Source organism: Penicillium alfredii (assembly GCF_028826965.1).
Source record: "Penicillium alfredii strain IBT 34128 chromosome Unknown utg000012l_segment0_segment0, whole genome shotgun sequence".
NCBI classification, from domain to species: Eukaryota; Fungi; Ascomycota; class Eurotiomycetes; order Eurotiales; family Aspergillaceae; genus Penicillium; species Penicillium alfredii.
Genome location: NW_026622709.1, coordinates 1,387,559 through 1,405,630, shown reverse-complemented (window position 1 = coordinate 1,405,630; position 18,072 = coordinate 1,387,559). Strand labels below are relative to the sequence as shown.

The 18,072-nt window shown below is 49.7% G+C and overlaps 7 protein-coding genes across 7 annotated transcripts; 3 read left to right on the top strand and 4 right to left on the bottom strand.

The window, feature by feature from the left end:
* Positions 1 to 419: 419 nt before the first annotated feature.
* On the top strand, positions 420 to 1,479 carry NUU61_010063 (F-box protein; the record flags this gene model as incomplete). Its single annotated transcript, XM_056660588.1, has 3 exons — positions 420 to 464; positions 516 to 1,311; positions 1,364 to 1,479. The coding sequence occupies 3 exons, from the start codon at positions 420 to 422 to the stop codon at positions 1,477 to 1,479; spliced, it is 957 nt and encodes a 318-aa protein (XP_056507086.1).
* A 772-nt stretch (positions 1,480 to 2,251) lies between these two features.
* On the top strand, positions 2,252 to 4,093 carry NUU61_010062 (MFS transporter; the record flags this gene model as incomplete). The annotated part of the gene is made up of 1 exon (XM_056660587.1): positions 2,252 to 4,093. One exon carries the CDS (start codon positions 2,252 to 2,254, stop codon positions 4,091 to 4,093), a length of 1,842 nt encoding a protein of 613 aa, XP_056507085.1.
* Positions 4,094 to 8,052: 3,959 nt separating this feature from the next.
* On the bottom strand, positions 8,053 to 8,803 carry NUU61_010061 (uncharacterized protein; the record flags this gene model as incomplete). Its single annotated transcript, XM_056660586.1, has 2 exons — positions 8,053 to 8,456; positions 8,515 to 8,803. 2 exons carry the CDS (start codon positions 8,801 to 8,803, stop codon positions 8,053 to 8,055), a joined length of 693 nt encoding a protein of 230 aa, XP_056507084.1.
* A 962-nt stretch (positions 8,804 to 9,765) lies between these two features.
* Positions 9,766 to 11,723, bottom strand: NUU61_010060 (sugar porter family MFS transporter; the record flags this gene model as incomplete). Its single annotated transcript, XM_056660585.1, has 7 exons — positions 9,766 to 9,956; positions 10,023 to 10,153; positions 10,206 to 10,847; positions 10,916 to 11,164; positions 11,228 to 11,483; positions 11,547 to 11,598; positions 11,649 to 11,723. The coding sequence occupies 7 exons, from the start codon at positions 11,721 to 11,723 to the stop codon at positions 9,766 to 9,768; spliced, it is 1,596 nt and encodes a 531-aa protein (XP_056507083.1).
* A 733-nt stretch (positions 11,724 to 12,456) lies between these two features.
* Positions 12,457 to 13,366, bottom strand: NUU61_010059 (uncharacterized protein; the record flags this gene model as incomplete). Its single annotated transcript, XM_056660584.1, has 3 exons — positions 12,457 to 12,540; positions 12,598 to 12,686; positions 12,742 to 13,366. 3 exons carry the CDS (start codon positions 13,364 to 13,366, stop codon positions 12,457 to 12,459), a joined length of 798 nt encoding a protein of 265 aa, XP_056507082.1.
* A 615-nt stretch (positions 13,367 to 13,981) lies between these two features.
* Positions 13,982 to 16,109, top strand: NUU61_010058 (Zn(II)2Cys6 transcription factor; the record flags this gene model as incomplete). The annotated part of the gene is made up of 4 exons (XM_056660583.1): positions 13,982 to 14,055; positions 14,101 to 14,339; positions 14,406 to 15,329; positions 15,391 to 16,109. 4 exons carry the CDS (start codon positions 13,982 to 13,984, stop codon positions 16,107 to 16,109), a joined length of 1,956 nt encoding a protein of 651 aa, XP_056507081.1.
* A 372-nt stretch (positions 16,110 to 16,481) lies between these two features.
* NUU61_010057 (NAD(P)-dependent alcohol dehydrogenase) lies at positions 16,482 to 17,920 on the bottom strand (the record flags this gene model as incomplete). Its single annotated transcript, XM_056660582.1, has 3 exons — positions 16,482 to 17,438; positions 17,513 to 17,635; positions 17,798 to 17,920. The coding sequence occupies 3 exons, from the start codon at positions 17,918 to 17,920 to the stop codon at positions 16,482 to 16,484; spliced, it is 1,203 nt and encodes a 400-aa protein (XP_056507080.1).
* Between the last annotated feature and the right edge of the window lie 152 nt (positions 17,921 to 18,072).

Below are 18,072 nucleotides of genomic sequence, written 5' to 3'. Positions count from 1 at the left end.
CCGGGGATCGGGAAAGATTCGCGATTTGAGGGTTCTCCGGTTTCGACGGCGGGGGTGGGGTCTCCGGAATCCAGGAATGCTGTCTGCGCCGACGGGCAAAATTGACATTTCCGTCCGGCAGCGGGCTAGTCGTTCCGAATAGCACTTCGGTGAGCCGGAAGGGAATCGCTCGGGATGCCGTTGCGGGGTGTTACATTAATGAAATTCATTACTATACTCTCTAGCCAATAAACAATGTACGTAAATTATAAGCAAAAAGAGAAAAAAACAAAAACAATAAAGTAAACATCGTCTCCAGGACTATGTCCACAAGTGCAATGACGTCACCTTATCGCTTATCGCCCCTCAGCGACCAGAGACTCTGCTCTCGCAAACATTCAAGATCGCCTGAATGGCGTATATTCTGTTGATGCGACACAATGACCGCAGCCCCCGCGGTAACTGTCGATTCCCTGCCCAACGAGGTACGATCGCTCACCCCTCGACTTAACAGGTTTGTCAACTGACCCCTCCAGATATTCGTGCAAATCCTCTCTGAATTCTCGACCCGGGCCTTACTTCCCCTAGCGACCGTGTGCCGCCGTTTCCATGCTTTGGTCCTGCGAATCATCCACTACCGATTACTCGTCGACACCTCGCTGCGGGAATACCAGCTCCTACTCGAATGCTTCCACCCAAGCTCGAAGCTCACCGAGCCCCACGTTTTCTGCAAACACATTGGCACCGACGGGCTCAGTGACCAGGATAACGAGCTCGAGATTGACCCAGCCCAGCAATTGGGCCGGTTGACCGGACTATATTCACGGTTCCGACCCGAGGCACGAGACGAGGATAAGGCAAGCAGAGTACCATCGTCAGGTAGGACCCCTCATACGGGGAGTGGTGGGGTTACCTCGGGAAGTTGTGCTAACACCAATGGCACAGACACAGGCGTGACGCGCGAAGTCAATCTAGAGGGATTCGAAGATTTCTCGCAGCTATGTGTGGTGGTGAATCTTGTGCAGGTGATGCCGGGGACGAGCCTCTTACTGAGCGCGTTGAATATCGAGGACGGCGTCATCCGCCTTTGGCGAGAGTGGCTACGCAAACAATGCGATTGGTGGAAAGCCACCGCTGAGCAAGCTAAAGAAGAGGGCTCGATGGCTCAAATACCCCAGGACTGGGACGACATGCTATGGGTCGATCAACATAAGACGGTAGGGCTCAAGATGCGCGTGCGCGCGAAGGCATGGAACCCTGCTTTTCCCATTCTGATGCACCATGACGACCGTGATGAGGGTGCCTGGGTTGGTTATGAGGTAGATCTGCGAGGTGAGTTATGGTTGTAGAACCCCATGGGCTGTGCTCTCAACTGATCTGCCAGAATTACATATCCGCTCCACACGGCTGTTGTTGACGGTGGAGCAGTCCCAGGAGGAACAACAACAGTACCAGAATAATGCGGTGATTTTTGGGGCTTATCCAGCCCCGGTAGCCTGAATATAGAACTATCATTCTATACTATCAATAAAGAGCAAAATACTTCCGATTACTTAAAGTAAAGATTGTCATCCAGCTGCACAGCCCAACTCCACTAATTTACCTAAAAAGGAAATACAAGATGCCAAGAGTTGTATAGATTGGTGCAGGATACTATCGCTCCTCGAGGATGAAGCATTCCACTCTGTTGCCCTAACTTCCTGTTCTATTGATTCGTTTACTGTGTCAAGTACTTAGACTGCCAACACAGCTATGACAATAATATCGTCATTTGGGGCTAATTCCAGTCTGAGAATGGGGCGGGACCTTTTAATGCTAGCAGCTATAGATCTATCTGCGACAATTGATCATCACTCGGCTCTCTTTGGCATAGTAATAAGATATTCAAGTTTCATCTTGATCTCCATCTATTCACGTTATACTTCTAGCCTCGCGCAGCGCCTTGGCCAAAGGACCCACAAAAAACTCTGAGAACCCATTATTGGGTCCACAATCAACTCGGCATTGGATCCCGACGATGCCGAGTTTTTAACTATCTTGGGAAGCAGGGGAACCCCCAGGCACATTGCTATTTTTGCAATGTGATTTAGTGCCGATAGCCCGAGGTTCCGCTCGGCTGTGGGGCCTCGGTCAATTCTTTGCAGTTATATGGGCACGAACATATCAATGAAGATCGTCTTTTGTTTTTCACAAACCTCCCAACCCCAGCGAGTTGATCAATCTATTCAAGATCTGGTCTACTCCTCCCAGAAAAGGACCAAAGTCATCAGCGATGACAGTCAATGCCGGGGGAGAGGTAGCTCTGCCCTCCAAAATCCCCTTCTGGCGTCTGGTCTTCGATCAAAAAGTGATCACCGACGAGGTCGCCCAATATTCATACGATGGCTCCGGCACCGAGGCCGACCCGTACGCCGTGAACTGGGTCCCACGCGACCCACGCAATCCCATGAACTTCAGCCCTTTCAAGAAATGGTATATCACGATCATGGTCTCGTTCGTCACGCTGGCCGTCGCGCTAGTCTCGTCCGCATACTCAGGTGGCATGGCCCAGATCATCGAGGACTTTGGCGCTGATCAGGAAGTGGTTATTCTGGGCGTGTCGCTCTTCGTGCTTGGTTTTGCGATTGGCCCGCTGATCTGGGCACCGCTGAGCGAGATATTTGGCCGGCGCCACATCTTCACGATTACTTATATGTTTCTGACTGCGTTTAACGCGGGCGCAGCGGGCGCGAAGAACATTCAGACACTGATTATCCTGCGATTCTTGGCTGGCTGCTTCGGCTCCTCGCCGTTTGGGAATGGTGGTGGCACGATTGCCGATATGTTCCCAGCGTCCCAGCGTGGTATTGCGATTAGCTTCTTCGCCGCGGCGCCATTCCTGGGCCCGACTATCGGCCCGGTCATTGGCGGGTTTCTCGCGACGGGGGCGGGCTGGCGGTGGGTAGAGGGCTTTCTGGCAGCGTTCGCTGGCGTACTCTGGATCTGTGTGATTGTTCTGCTGCCAGAAACTTACGCCCCTGTTCTTCTGCGCCGGCGCGCGGAGAAGCTATCGGCCATGACCGGTAAGGTGTACCGAAGCAAGCTGGATATCGAGCGCGGAACTGCACCCATGGGAAAGACCCTGAAAACAGCGCTCTCGCGTCCATGGATTCTCTTGTTCCGCGAGCCGATCGTGCTGCTGTTTTCGATCTATATGGCCATAATCTATGGCACCCTCTATATGCTCTTCGCCGCCTACCCAATCGTCTTCCAAGAAGTGCGCGGCTGGAGCGAAGGCGTGGGCGGCCTCGCCTTTTTAGGAATTATGGTCGGTATGATCGCCGCCGTGCTCTACACCTTCCCCGAGAACATGCGCTACGCCAAAAAGTGCAGCCAAACCACTGACCGACTCCCTCCCGAGGTGCGCCTACCTCCGAGTATGGTCGGGGGCATTGCGCTGCCTCTTGGTCTATTCTGGTTTGCTTGGACCAACTCCCCTAGCATCCACTGGATGGTGTCGGTTGCAGCGGGGGCGCCATTCGGATTCGGCATGGTGCTCGTGTTCCTGAGTGTGTTCAACTACCTCATCGACTCGTATACCATCTTCGCTGCCTCGGTGCTGGCCGCCAACTCGGCGCTGCGCTCTTTATTTGGTATGGCGTTCCCGTTATTTACAACGTATATGTACCGCAATCTCGGCATCCACTGGGCGTCGTCGATCCCCGCGTTTTTGGCGGTAGCCTGCGTGCCATTCCCGTTTATTTTCTATAAATACGGCGCTCGCATCCGCCAGCGCTGCACGTTCGCCGCTGAGGCCGATGCGTTTATGCGCCGGCTGGCGGAGAAGAACAAGGTCGAGACTCGCGGCGAGGAGAAACAAGACGACAAAGCCGAGAAGCTCGATTCGGAGCCCAGTGCTTCGGACGACGACGACGATGATCAAGTCTCTTCCGACAGCGGGAGTCTTTCTCACATGCCGCCCCGCAACACCATCGCCCGGTATGCGTCGCACGCTTCTCGCCAGTCGGGGCGGTCCATGCATCGCACCCCGACTGCGACGCAGTACGAGGAGAACCCGTATGATCTGGACTTGGTCAACACGCGGAAGTCGGCGATAAGTGGCCGGAAGAATTAGTCAATGATATATATCGAAGTCTTTCTTGCATATCGACCAGCAAATTGCTGGAATTGGGTCCACATATAAGGTGAGCTATGCAAGCTCATACTCTGGCAGTCTGCGCGGCATGAGCATTACGATTTTGTACAAAGATTGCATCTAATGTTAATATAATGAGAGTTCACCATATATCAATGTTTCCTAAGCATTTGAATTTTATTCCGACTCTGCGTACTCTAATTGTAATCATCTCATTTGGCAGGAATGAAAGGAATCCCTGCACTCCGCGGCTTAATGTCAGGTTCCAATATGAGATATAAGTCGGATAGACATTTGACGAACACAAGCCTAATGGTACAGTACGCCAGCAACTACGCTCATCCACCGCAGTCAGAAACATAATAGGTAATGTTCTTTTGTCTCTTGTCGTCGCCGGGGATTTCAGCTCGATCTTGCCCCACTGCGAACAGATCCTGTAGTTTCGATCTCGGTCCTGACAGCTGGCTCTTGGTTGACAAACTCCGGTAGGTTAGCATCCATACATCGAGTTGGCGAGCTCCACCTCAGATTGGTATCGCAGGCCCCATCACGAGCCACACAGCACTCATCGGGCTCGCTCTTTCGGCAGTTCTATCTCATCCGGCTTGAGCCTCTCCGGCAATCTTGGATAACAGCCTGTTCGCAGAGACCGCTTTGCCTCATCCAACAATAGATTCTCTTCGCACAGCCACCGTCTTCGAGTCTGTTGACGGCTTGTTTATGCATTGATTTCTTCTACAGTGATTTCTCCTTCTTTCCTCTATTTCTATTTGATACTCTGCTCGTGGACGTAATCCAACCGTTCAACTATATATTCATTGAAGCAGACCCTAGACCTAGGTATAACTGCAATGGATTAGATAAATAGTGAATAGGCAGCTAGAAACGGTGGCCTTTGATGCTGTTTCAAGCATCCCCTCACTAATAACGATCATGACAAAAAAAAAAAAAAAAAAAGAGTAGTCATATCCAAGTGTTAATATTACGTTCAACTCCAATACCGTTTGACAACCCGGGAAGAGACCCAGTAGGGCCAGTAAGGGCTGTAATGGGGCATCATGCACTTATATCTCTCTCTTGTCAGCATAGAAACCCAGTCCTTTCAAGCCACTTGCCTATGTAAGTGACTACCCATTCCACAATGTATCTCACGTAAGACCGGCGAAAGGTAAAATATGTGTAGGCTTGATCCTGTAGAGGTCAATGTGCTCGTCTCCAACATCTCTTTAAGAATATTCTCAGCTAACCCCTTTCGCGGCTTACGATTTGCAGCTCCTGACCCATCTTAGTAATTTGGTTGGACGAGGCTGAAAAGCTAAGAGTTCTAGTTTGGCACTTAGTTGTGGGGATGGGGCGAAACCTCACCGGAAGCGAGTCAGCACCAGCACTTCAGTCTTGTTAACTCGGATAACCCAAATATAGATAGGGTAGACCTAGGCTGACGAGTGCCCCAGGAATAATTTGAGGGGCCGCTCATTAAACTTGGCTTATAAAATGGCTTGTCCATCCCGCGTAGAATGAATCCACACCATCACTTCTTACCTTCTACACCGATTTACCATGAAGTTCCTCAGTCTTTTCCTGATCAGCGCCCTTGCCGCCCTCACTAGCGGTGCTGCCATATCCAACCCTCTTGACACGCGCTGCTTGCAGGGTAAGGCCCATGTCTCTTCCCACATTATGTGTTCTTTTGATCAGCATAGATTGCTTCCAAAGTGATGGTCACTAACTTTTCTTTTCATATATAGCTCATAAGCAATGTCACCAGGATCCGGATTGTTGTTCGGGGACCTGCATACTATACCCACACACTAACAAGAGCGAGCCGGTTGGAACGTGTTCTTCTTGATGTAATGTTCAAAGATCTCAAGGCAATGCGATATCAAGGGCGGAAGTTACATGGAAGGAAGTGTCTACAATACAGATCCATCTCTATCTTGGTTCTATAACTTACGACTGAATAAGAGGAACTGATGTCTGAGAGAGGTGAAATCATCCAGGTCCTTCGGATTGTCTATTGAGCCCTCCAAGTTCTTGTATTTGAAGAACATATCACAGGAATGCATGATCTTCTATTCTTACTTTTTCCACTGGTCCCGTCATATTTGGGCGTCTTCTCAGAACATGTACCCACACTCAGCAAAACTAAAATTAGAAAGAAAGTCCCTGTAATCTCACAAACCTCTTACATTCATTGAAGACCAGTCAGGCTGTTAACGTCAGATCAATAGCATAGAGGGAAGCCTTTCTGCGCGAGGCCAAGCCTTTGCGATACAGAAACCAACTGTTCTCGACGTATTAAGCGACGCGTGGGATCCGAAATCCAAACCCGATGGAATCGTCAATCTTGGTGTTGCCGAAAATATAAGGACTTGTCGTCGTCAATTTTGTCGATATTAATATCTGCCTAGACTCTGATGCACGCAGAAATGGAGCAGTTTATCAATAATGTAAGTTCTAATCCACTTCCTACTCTGCACTATCGCCAAATCAGAACTTTTGCACTAAATTGCTTCCTGTAGTCGCATGTCTCATTATATGAATTGACCCGTGGAGACGGATTCAGCGGATCTCACAAGCTTAAAGACCCCATCTGCCACTTGTTGAACAACCATTTATCTCCCTGGATCACGCCCTATTTCACTCATCTAGCAGTTACAACTGGCGTCAGCAATGCAGTCGAATGTTGTACCTGGGCATTAGCTGATTTTGGCGATTACATTCTCGTTGGACCTCCATACTTCAATACCTTGAAGACGACTTTTGGCACACGGCCAGGGTAAGCCCTGACCAAAACTTCTAGATGAAGCTCACTAAAGGTTGCAGAGTTAAAATCCTTGAAATTGCTTTCGCAACAACAGATCCATTTAGCATGGCCGCAGTCGAAAAGTATGAGCAAGCATACGTTGAAGCGAAGGTGAACGGATGTTGCGTCAGAGCACTTTTATTGTGTTCACCGCACAATCCTCTCGGCTTGTTCCTATTTACTAGTCTTGTCCAACTTGTGGATTTGTTGATTTTTTTTCTAGGGCGCTGCTACCCTGAAAGTGTTCTTCGGGCGTATATAAAGTTGTGTGCCAAATACGGACTTCATCTGATTTGTGACGAGGTCTATGCACTGTCTGTCTGGGAAAATCCTCACCTGCCGAATGAAATGCTCCAGCTTTCAAATCGATATTTTTCATGGATGTCATAAATATCATGGATCCAAGCATGGTGCATGTGGTCGGGGGATTAAATAAAGTATGAAGCCCTTTCTCCTCCACAGTCCCTTCTTATACCAGAAAATAGATCTGACTCCTTGCCGTACTAGGATTTCGGCGCAACGGGATTGAGAATTGGTTGCTTGATCAGTCAATCGGATAGGCATCATCTCTTGGGGACAGTAGATGGCATATCGTGAGTTCTTTTTATTCTTTATATTGGAACGATATACTGATCTATGCTGATTGCTTCGATGAACAAGTCTCTACAACTTTCCCTCGAACCTGGCGGATCACGTCGCCGCCTCTCTTTTATGCGATAACGGTTTCACCAGGTCGTACACCGTAACCAACCGCCATCGTTTAGCTAAAAGCTACCGTTTAGCAACGGGTTTTCTACGGCGTCATCAGATTCCCTATATGGAGTGCAACGTGGTATTCTTCATTTGGATGAACCTAGGAGATGTTGTCGCAGCTACAGATCAGGACATTCTTACAAGGCTTCGAAGAGAAAGGGTTTGTATCGCGGCTGGGGCGGCATATGCCGCCGAAGAGACGGTGTGGTTTTGGATGGTGTTTGCGCATCCGCAGAATATGCTGGAGGAGGGACTGAATCGGATGATTCGAGCTATTCAATCGTAGGCTCTCGGCTTCTTATTTTGATGATCGTGAATTTCAAATCCCAATTTAGAAAACTTCGGTCTCGCATTTGTGTTTTCTTTCTCTTTCCAATTGTTAGACCCGCGTAGGCTGCAACATTGACTCAAACCCTTGCAGGAGATCGGCCTTCAAGTCATCTATATGCTCGACGCTAACACTAACACGAAGAAGAGTCGGCCTCGATGACGGATCGATAAGCCTCCTCCATTCGATCTGACTCTCAACGCCGCCCAGGCTAGTGGCATGTTGAAACAAGTCCAGAAGCCCAGTTAGCCGACGAGTCATGCCTTCGGTTTTCATCTCCAACCCCAAAACAGGCCCAAATCCATTCGGCGTCTGCTCTCGCAACCAATCCATGTCCGCATCTTGGAGGCTGGCGTGTCTTGCCGCGGAGACGGTTGACTTCATGGCATTGTCTTCCACAGATTTCAGAAATTCAGCAATCCACCGAACTAGGCAGGTTGCATTTTCGCTGTCGTCTAACACGCAACTCCAACGTCCTGAGATTGCGAAGGCCAAGCCAGACCTCCATGCTACCGAGTACGCTGCCCAGTATGGTGCGCTGTTCGTGCAAGCGCTTCAGCCATGCCTCTTCTCTCTCGGGCGGGATGGACAAAGTACCACATAGGAGATCATTATGGCCCCCAAAGTACTTCGTCCCGCTATGCATGATGGTATCCGCGTCGAGAGCAAACGGATCTTGGATTCCGGGCCGACCAAACGTCAAGTCCACGACTAAATAAGCCCCTCTGGGCTTCGTCGGCAAAGTACTTGATGCCGCTTGCTTCGCCCGTGGGGTTGAATGGGGTTTCGGGGTGGATCGCATCTCTCTCCTGGAGTGCAGTCAGGTCCTCATGGTCCAAGATCTCACATCCTGTGAGTTATTGGTATAAGTTGACGGCCTGTCTGCTTCTGTAGTAGCCAACCCCAATGGCTACCCGCCTGGACTTCAGGAATACAAGATACGCGTTCACTGCCACGAGTCCAGAGGCGTATGTTAGAGTAAGCCCGCGGACCAGTGCAGATAGAACTGTCTCCAAGCGAGAACGGGCTAGGAGGGTAAAAACACGGCATCGATAGAGCTAATGCCCTAGCTTCTGTAAGGGATCCACTAATTAAATAAGGAAATCAGAGCTTTGGGAATCCTCCACGAAGACCTTCGGCGTGACAATATCCTATAGAATAAAGAACTTGAGCGAGCGTTAATTATCGTAGACTTCCGTATAACTCAACTTGGGTCGAAGATCTCGACCCAAAACCTAACCCGGACCTAAACCGGACCTAGTATTAGGGTCCTAATAAAACCTAATATAACCTAATTCGACCTAACTTTTATATAATTCTAATTATAAAACTATTTAGTTATTAGGATAATATACTATTATTAAATAGTATTTTTGTTCTAATATAAATTATAATTATAACTCTTATATTTTATAAAAAGAATATTATATAGTAATAATATATTTAGAATATATAATATACTAAGTTCTTAATTTAAGACTTTAAAGTAAAAATTATATTATATAATAGATTGATCTTTTTTTGTCCGACATGTACTACCCATGTACAGGTCACTAACTACCAGGTGTATTCACGGTTAGATGTGTCTTGCGTGTTTCCCATTCCTAATATGGAGAAGCTACAGCATGGGATTGAACAACGAGATATATCTCGGGCGCTCTACAGTGTATGATCTCCCTTACATATACAGCGCTACTGAAAAAGCCGCGCAATTCAATGAGACTATGTACTTAATCCAAACATCCCCCCCTCCCCCCCAACAGACTATTCATGGTGCTCAGCACCTCCCTTATCCATGTTCACACCACCCTTATCAGCATTCTTTTGAACTTCCTCCTGTTCGTGCACAATGTACTTGACAGGTCGCTCAACGCAAATAGCATCGGGATCCGTTACCACAATCAAACCAGGGTTAGTGCGGTAATAAGCATCGATATCTTCCAAGGTCCGGTTTGCTGTGGGCTGTTGTTAGCTTTGCTGTATTTTGGACACTGATTACAATGAATTGAGAGCAGACATACCGGTCTCCGGGTAGAAGAAGTAAATAACCGGAAGAAAGGCGGCGTTGAATACCGTCCACACGATCCAGAACCTCCATCCGATGTTCTGGATGGCAATGGGTGTGATCTCAACAATGACAAAATTGCAAATCCTGGGGGTGCTGTCAGTTTCGATTTGGTAAACTCTTAAGGATTAGAATGTACCAATTTGTTGCAGTCGCCAGGGCGGCAGTCTTCGTTCTCATCGGAAGTGAACTGATCTCGGTCGGATAAAGCCATGGCACACCAAGCATACCGAGACCGAACGAAATATAGAAGAGGAAGAAAAATGCAATGGAAGCCGAGGCAACAGACGACCCTTTAGGCAAAGTTGAAGCAAACCGGAGCAAGATAGTGATGACCAGGAAGGAAAAGAATTGGCCGAAAGTCGACGCCATCATGAGACCACGACGACCTGCCTTTTCAACGAGAGGTACGGACATGCAAGTAAACAAAAAGTAGACAACCGAGTTGCAAGCAGTCAATAGGCGAGCCATTTCTTCGGTTGTACCGACAGCAGTGGTCAGGACGGTCGGCAGGTAGTAAGACATGATGTTGATTCCTTGGAATTGTTGCATGAATTGAGTACCCGCTCCAAGGAGTAGTCGCCGGACGGTCTTGGTGCAGTTGTTCTTTTTCTTGAAGCTAATTAGCTGTAACCAGCCCATGGCATTTTCGCGCTCAAAATGAATACTGTAACCGATTTCGTTTCGTAGGGTGGAGACGTAGGGATCGTTCACTGTCTTGTTTTCAAGGGCCGCGAGGACTTGGACGGCTTCAACTTCGCGGTCGTGGGACATGAGCCATCTATTTTGAGCTTGATTATTAGTTTTCATCTACATCGTGCGATATCGATCAGGTAGAGTCATCTTTACCTTGGTGATTCGGGCAGCCAGGGGACTGTGCCGAACAGGATAAAGATAAAAACGAACTGAAGGGCGATGGGAAGTCGCCACGAGATTGCACCGCCAGCAAATGATAAGCCATAGTTGATCCAGTTGACGACCATGAATCCACCAATGTTCATCAGCATCTCCAGCATCACCAGTCTGCCTCGCCACCGGGAGTTGGCCGTTTCCGCTTGAAGAAGAGGCGCACTGACGGTGTTGATACCGTTGCCGATGCTGTTATTTCAATCGTAAGAACTTCGCAGAGACTTAATATGTCGAGTATAACAGGTAACATACCCAAGAACTACTCTGCCAACAAAGATCTGGGGCAGAGAGAACGAGCTCGCACAGAGAATGGTTCCAATAGCCATAATGGCCGTTCCATATAGGATGGACTTGATTCGACCCAATCGTTCTCCGAGAGTGAAAGCAGCAATTGAACCGAAAAAGCACCCAATGTCATAAATCGCAGTGACAGTCGAAAGTGTCTTTGTTTTTGTCGGTCCAACAAGATCATGAATAAAAAGGAAATCATTCGAGATCACTACGCCACCTAGCAAAACATAAGGCGTTAGCTATTTCGATATCCCAATGAATTGATCCGGGGGGAACATACTGAAAAGACCTTGGTCATACCCAAAAAGGGTCATGTCAGTAGCGCACGCAATCTGCGCATTGTTAGTAGCCATTCCACAGATGATTCTATTGGAAGACCGACCGTGATCCAAACAACCAGCCATCCTCCCGTAAACCCGCAGTAGGGCTTCCCATTCCTGTTGATAGTGAGAACCATCGCGACGATGGCAACGCGAAGCGACTAAAATGATAAAAACGTTCCCCAAAAAAATATTGAAGCGTAGCTCGTGTCGTAGAGACGCCAGGGGCTTCAGTGTCACTATATATACTCCTTTGGTAGAAGGCAATGTATCATATCTAGATCCAGATTGGCCGACTTTCCTGTGTCGAATCATGATCCTGATCGTATGCAAGTTTCTGGGGTATGGGGAAACTCGTTCCTTCTATTGCCCCCACCCCCACGACCTTTCCAAAAGAGGGAATTTAGGAGAGCGGTGACATCACAAGCAGAACTGTCGATCCGGAACGGGTGAATCCTGCCTGCGTGAATTCTCGGGGTGGCTGTGAGAGAAGCCTTCCCGAAAGTTGACTGAGTGCTTTGGTGGACCAATATGCGGCATTTTCGGGGGGACGACGGGGGCGTGCGTGGCAAAGTACCGAAGTAAGATTCAAGGGGACGGATGCGAATGTTTCACAAGGCCAAAATTCGGGGCGGTTGAGACCATTAGACTGGGATCATACGGTTCCTAGTCAAGTAACAGTTGACCGAGTTCAAATTATGAGATAGCTTGGACTGCCCAAGCGATGTTAGTTTCTGTTTCAAGACACTACAATGGTTTGAAACGGTCTAAGTGGGAAGAAACCAATTCAAATTCACCGTACCTAGGCTATGGGGAAGTTGACCCTCTTTAGGTCATAAAGATCTATACATTGATAAAAAAAAAAGTGTTTCAAGGCAGAGTGTAGCCACCATCAATAACCAGGTTAGAACCAGTCATGTAACAGCAAGCGTCGCTCGCAAGGAAAACATACGCCTGTCGCCAACATTAATATATGTCAAAGGATGGGATTACTTGCGTCAGGCAACTTACCGACTTCAGTTCGGCCGGATCACAGATGCGACCTCCGGGAATCATCGACATCCACTTCTCCATGAGCTCCGCAGGCTGCTGAGTGAGCACTAAATGTGAAGGTTAATTGAGAATGTGATACAACCAGGAGAAAAAAGAACTCACTCTCGGTCAGCATGAAACCGGGCGAGATGCAGTTCACCCGAGCAAAGTCTGTCCACTCCACGGCCAAACTCTTGGCCAGGTGAACGGCTGCTGCCTTGGACGCGTTATATGCGACCTGAGTCTGGGGAATGTTGACCAAAATGGCGCTCACAGACGCAGTGACAATCAAGTTGCCCTTGCCCTGCTTCTTGAAAATTTTGCCAGCAGCCTGGGCTGTCCACATCACACCATCATAGTTGACCCGGTTGTCGCGAGCCCAGCTCTGCTCATCATATTCCAAGTTGGGGCGGTTGGTACAGGTTCCAGCATTGGCAATGACAACGTCCAGTCGGCCGAACTCCTCGGCAACCTGGTTGATGGCTGCGGCGATCTCGCCTCGGCTAGTCACATCAGACTGATAAGCCTTGATCCGACGGCCTGTCTCCTTGGAGATTTGGGCGGCGATCTCGGGGGCATCCGTGGTGGTAGTGTAGAGAAGCGCTACATCCGCCCCGGCCTCGGCCATGCCACGGACCACTTCCAGGCCAATGCCACGAGCGCCACCGGTCACTGCGACGATTTTCCCGGCCAAGGAAAATTGCGACAGCACCGGCGCATGCACATCAGGGGGCTGGTAGAGAGGCATTTTTCAGCGGGAAGGATAGGAAACTTGTCAAGGAACGAGGGATGATGCTGTCACAATGATGATTGATTTGGTTCTAGCGAGGGGCAGCATCTTAAATAATTATACTCGATGACCTTGAAGTTGCCCCTCCATGTGCGTGCCTCTCCCCAGAATCGATAATACACAGAGGAGAGAGCATCCGACTGTGTATGGAAATAGAGGCGAATGTTGAATCGAAGTGGAACTTGGAACTGCTGGGGTCGGCAGTTTTGCCTTTCCGGTAATTGCCCCAGCGGGTGTCGAGACGGCAAGTGTTCGGCGCTCGGAATCAGGACCGTTCGCTTCTCGGTTCCACGTTCTCGGTTTATGCATTCTGCAGGTGTTCTAGATATTTGAATGTGACTGTGCTTTATAGCAAAATGAAGAGCATCCCAATAGATACACTGCAGAGCATAATAATGAGCATAATGAGAATTGGCGGATAAACGCTTAGACGACACGGAGAAACAGAGTTCACGCTAAACCATACAAGGCAAATCATGAGTCAGCAGCCATCTGCAATCCCTCCCCCGCGTTTTTGGAGTATACGATGTCTTGCATACCTCATATTTGTGTTCTTCCGGAATTGCGTCCGCCATGCCCGGTTCAAAGGACAGTGTCTCGTCCCGAAAGATGGCAGGTCGAGAAGCTCATCGGTCCCGCAAAGGCTGGTATGTGACACTGCGACGTTCTTGCATCGCTACTAACGTCTACAGTCCCGAATGCCGGGCGCGCAAAATTAAGTGCGATGAAAACCGACCCCAATGCAACCGGTGTCTAGAAAGTGGTCGAGCGTGCAGAATCATCGACGGCCTCTTCCGACCACATTGCTTCACCTTCGCCACACCGACCCCGTCTTCCCGTGTCCAAGGGTCCCCAAAGACACGCTCTGCGCGGCCCCAGCCGCCTGATCAGGAGGAGTCATCGGAGATCTGGGGATCACCGACGCAGTCGCGTATGTTACATAGACCCGAGATGCTTTCTCAGTGGCAAATGACAGAACCTCACTAAACCAGTCAAGTCCACCTTGAGGGTGATGACAATGCAAGCGTTTGTGGAAATCATTCCCCGGATCGATCACTAGTCTCGCCAATCCAGTCACGTGGATCTATACCAATTGGGGGACTCCTGGTTCAGACTTCACCTTCCAACACCTTCCCAGAAGCCATTGGAACGCCGTCTGCCCAGTCTTTGCCCACGGTCAATTTGCATACCAGCCCGGTTGCCACTCAAGGTCCTTCAACGGGCAACAGCCATACGTCATCTCACACATCTGCTATCCCAGCCTGTCTACCAGAGGAAACAAATCAGGATCGTGCGGAGGCTGGCTTTTTTCTTCGCCACTTTGCGGAAGGGTCAGGACAATGGATGGATGTCTTTACTCCCCAGCGATCCTATTTCAGTCAATATGTCGTCCAGCTTGCGGCTCAAAGCCCGCTCGTGCGATATTCTGCTTGTGCCATCGCGGCGAAGCAGTTGGGTCAGATGAAAGATTCTACTCACGCGACAGATAACACGCGTCGATCGAGCCTTACAGCATCTGCTCTCCTCCAATCTGGTCTTGACTTTTTATGGTACGGGGCAAAATATTATGAGAAGGCAATTCTGCTCCTTTGCAGCCAAATATCCCATCTACCCAGTTCCTCGACTCATCTTTCTCCCCGTGAAATATATCAATCATCTGGCAGCGACCAGCATCAGCTCGATGACTACGAAAGTACGTCGTCTGCCCTGCAAATTCTTTCGGCCTGCATTCTCTGTGCATATGAGGATTTGAGCAGCACAATGCGAGCGTGGAGCGGCCACTTGGATGGCATTAACAAGCTGCTCCGGCCCCACCTCAATCTTCCGATCACACCCGATAACTCCTACCGGGTTCCCCAGCCAATGAGAGCATTTGAGGCATCTTTCTGGTTCTTCGCCCTGAATGATATGTTGAATGGACGTTCGTCTTCCACTTCTACCACAACAAATACTCGAAATTAGTCACTAATGAATCCATGCAGTGGTCCTCCATCAACCATGTCGACTCGACTCAGACGACTTCACACTTTGGCATAAGATGGGCCTTCCCCTCGACGGCACCGGGCAATTGGCGCTGGAGTATATCGACGAGCTATATCAGGAGACCACATTTTTCAAGGCGCTGATTCGACTCTTGTGCAAATTGGTTAGCCACGATTGTGGTGCCTCCCCTCACTGGGCTCATCTCGATGAGGAATTTACACAATGGTACCACGCATTACCGACGGAGTTCCTGGCCCCAATCACTCAAACCTTCCCGCCACCTTCAACAGGCAACCCCCAAGAGCTCTCCATCCCTGAGACCTGGTTCGGGTCAGAGACTTGTGCAATCGCCATGGCATTCTACCACATGGCCAGGATTTTGCTACTAGTGAACCAGCCCCAAGAATTGTTCCTTGCTATGCAACCCCGCAAACACCGGGATCTGCTGAGCACCTACAATGCATTGCAGCGTGACCTTCACCACCACGCAATGGAAATTATTCCCATCGCGCATGGAATGCCCAACACCGCGGTGCAGAAATACATGATTCAGCCGTTGTACATCGCTGGACGATGTCTATCGAGCTCGGGCGACAGACAAATCGTCATTCGATTGCTGAAGCACATTGAAAACGACCTTGGCTTGTTTACGGAATACCGCGTCAAGGACTTGTCTGAAGAATGGGGTGTTGCGTTCGAGTCGATACAGGAGATTTGAATCTTCTTTGCCCCACACGGCTTATGTTGACTAGACTAGACTTTTGATGATACTCAATATTACTGAAGCGTAGGCGGCGTCGTTAAGGGGAATGGGATTTGTCTGAGGCTCTGAGTATGATTGTTCCTGACATTAGGGAATGGTTGTTAGGTCAATATCCCCGAGCAGGCTGTGAGCTTCTACCGGGTGGAGCGGCTCTAAGGGCCCGGTTTGGTATGAAAGTTGCCATCTTGTATCAATTTCAAGAATCGATCGCAATCTATTGAATCTAACAATCTGCCCCTTCCCTTTGGTTATAGCTCCATTCTCTCCGATCTAAACTTGTTCGTGATTCTCCGTTTTTATCAATCGTCAACATGTCGCAAGGTTTGTTCAGTAGCCCACGCCAGCGATCATCACCTTAAACACATCTTGCCGCCCTGCCTTGACAAGCTCGAATGCCTTCTCTGAGTCCTCGAACTTGTACCGATTTGTGATCAACCGCTTCACATCGATCAGACCCTTGGCAATCAGATCAATGGCGGCAGGGTAACAGCCTGCAAGATAGCGAATAGATCCCTTAATAATCAAGCCACGAGTGCACACGGCAGTGATGGGAAAGGCAATGTTCTCTTTACCCATTCCCGCCTGTACAAATGTAGCGCCGCGCTTAGCCGCATAAATACCGAGCTGAACACAGGGCTCGGCACCAGAACACTCAAGAACAACATCAGCCCCATCACCAAGGCCCAGCTCCTTGTTCATCTGTAGCGCCACCTTCTCCGCATGCTCCATGGGATCCGCGCCGGGCTCGGCACGAGTAGGAGTGTAAACATGGTCGGTGCCATAAGACTTAGCAACATCCAGTCGCGACTGCACCACATCAACGCCCACGACCATCTTCGCGCCATACGCCTTCGCAACAGCCTGGCACAGAACCCCGATGGGGCCACAACCAAGCACAAGTACAGTCTGGTGTGCTCGCAACCCAGCCGTCTTTGCAATAGCTGCTGCGACAGAAACCGGCTCGACCATCGCCGCGTCCTCCAGGGTCATCGAGTCGGGCACCTTGTAGCAGAAATCCGCCGCATTGACATAGTACTTAGCCAGAGTGCCGTCCCAGGGCGGAGTGGCCGCGAAGATCATGTCGCCGCAGAGATGGTAAGAGCCCTTGCGACAGTACTCGCATCGTCGGCAAGGTACGCCGGGCTCCATAGCGACGCGGTCGCCGGGCTTGAGGTCGGTGACTTTGTCGCCGGTTTCGACGACAACGCCGGCAGATTCGTGGCCCAAGACCATGGGGCCAGTCAGCTTGTAGTCGCCGATACGGCCGCGTTGCCAGTAGTGGACCTATTTGCAGTGGCCGGGTGAGATTGAATTCTTGGGGGAGGTTGCTCATGGTGGTAGATAGAAAGAACACGTACATCGCTACCGCAGATTCCGGTTTGCGCGACATGCACAATAACATCGTGGGGATCTTTGAGGACGGGCTTGGGACGGTCTTCAATGACAACGTCCTTGACGGCGCGCAAGACGAATGATGGGTTCTATGATCATGTTAGAATCAAGGGTACGGCAGACTGGAAGCCTAGGGGGGGGGGGGGTCATGTATACCTCCATAATGTGTGAATGAGGGTGGTTTGATTTCCGATCCCTCCATGCTTGCAGCTCTGCTTTATATCTTTCTTGTCCCTACCCATCCCACTTACTGCGTCAGTCCGCGGGGTCATGAGTATTTCTTCGTAGCTTTGCAAATCCATCGCAAATTGGACGGTGGAGATGGTTCTCAATCGGGAAATTTTGGCGTTTTCGCCCTCCATGCCACTCGGCATTTTTGCTAGATTTGGGACGATCCGCTCAACTTGTTCTGGTTCTGGAACGGAGGCGATCCCCCTCGTTTATTTATTTGCTGGCGTGGGATTCGAGGGTTCTCGATACTACCGCCCTCCCTGAAACTGCCCCTTCCCCATTTTCAAGTCCAATC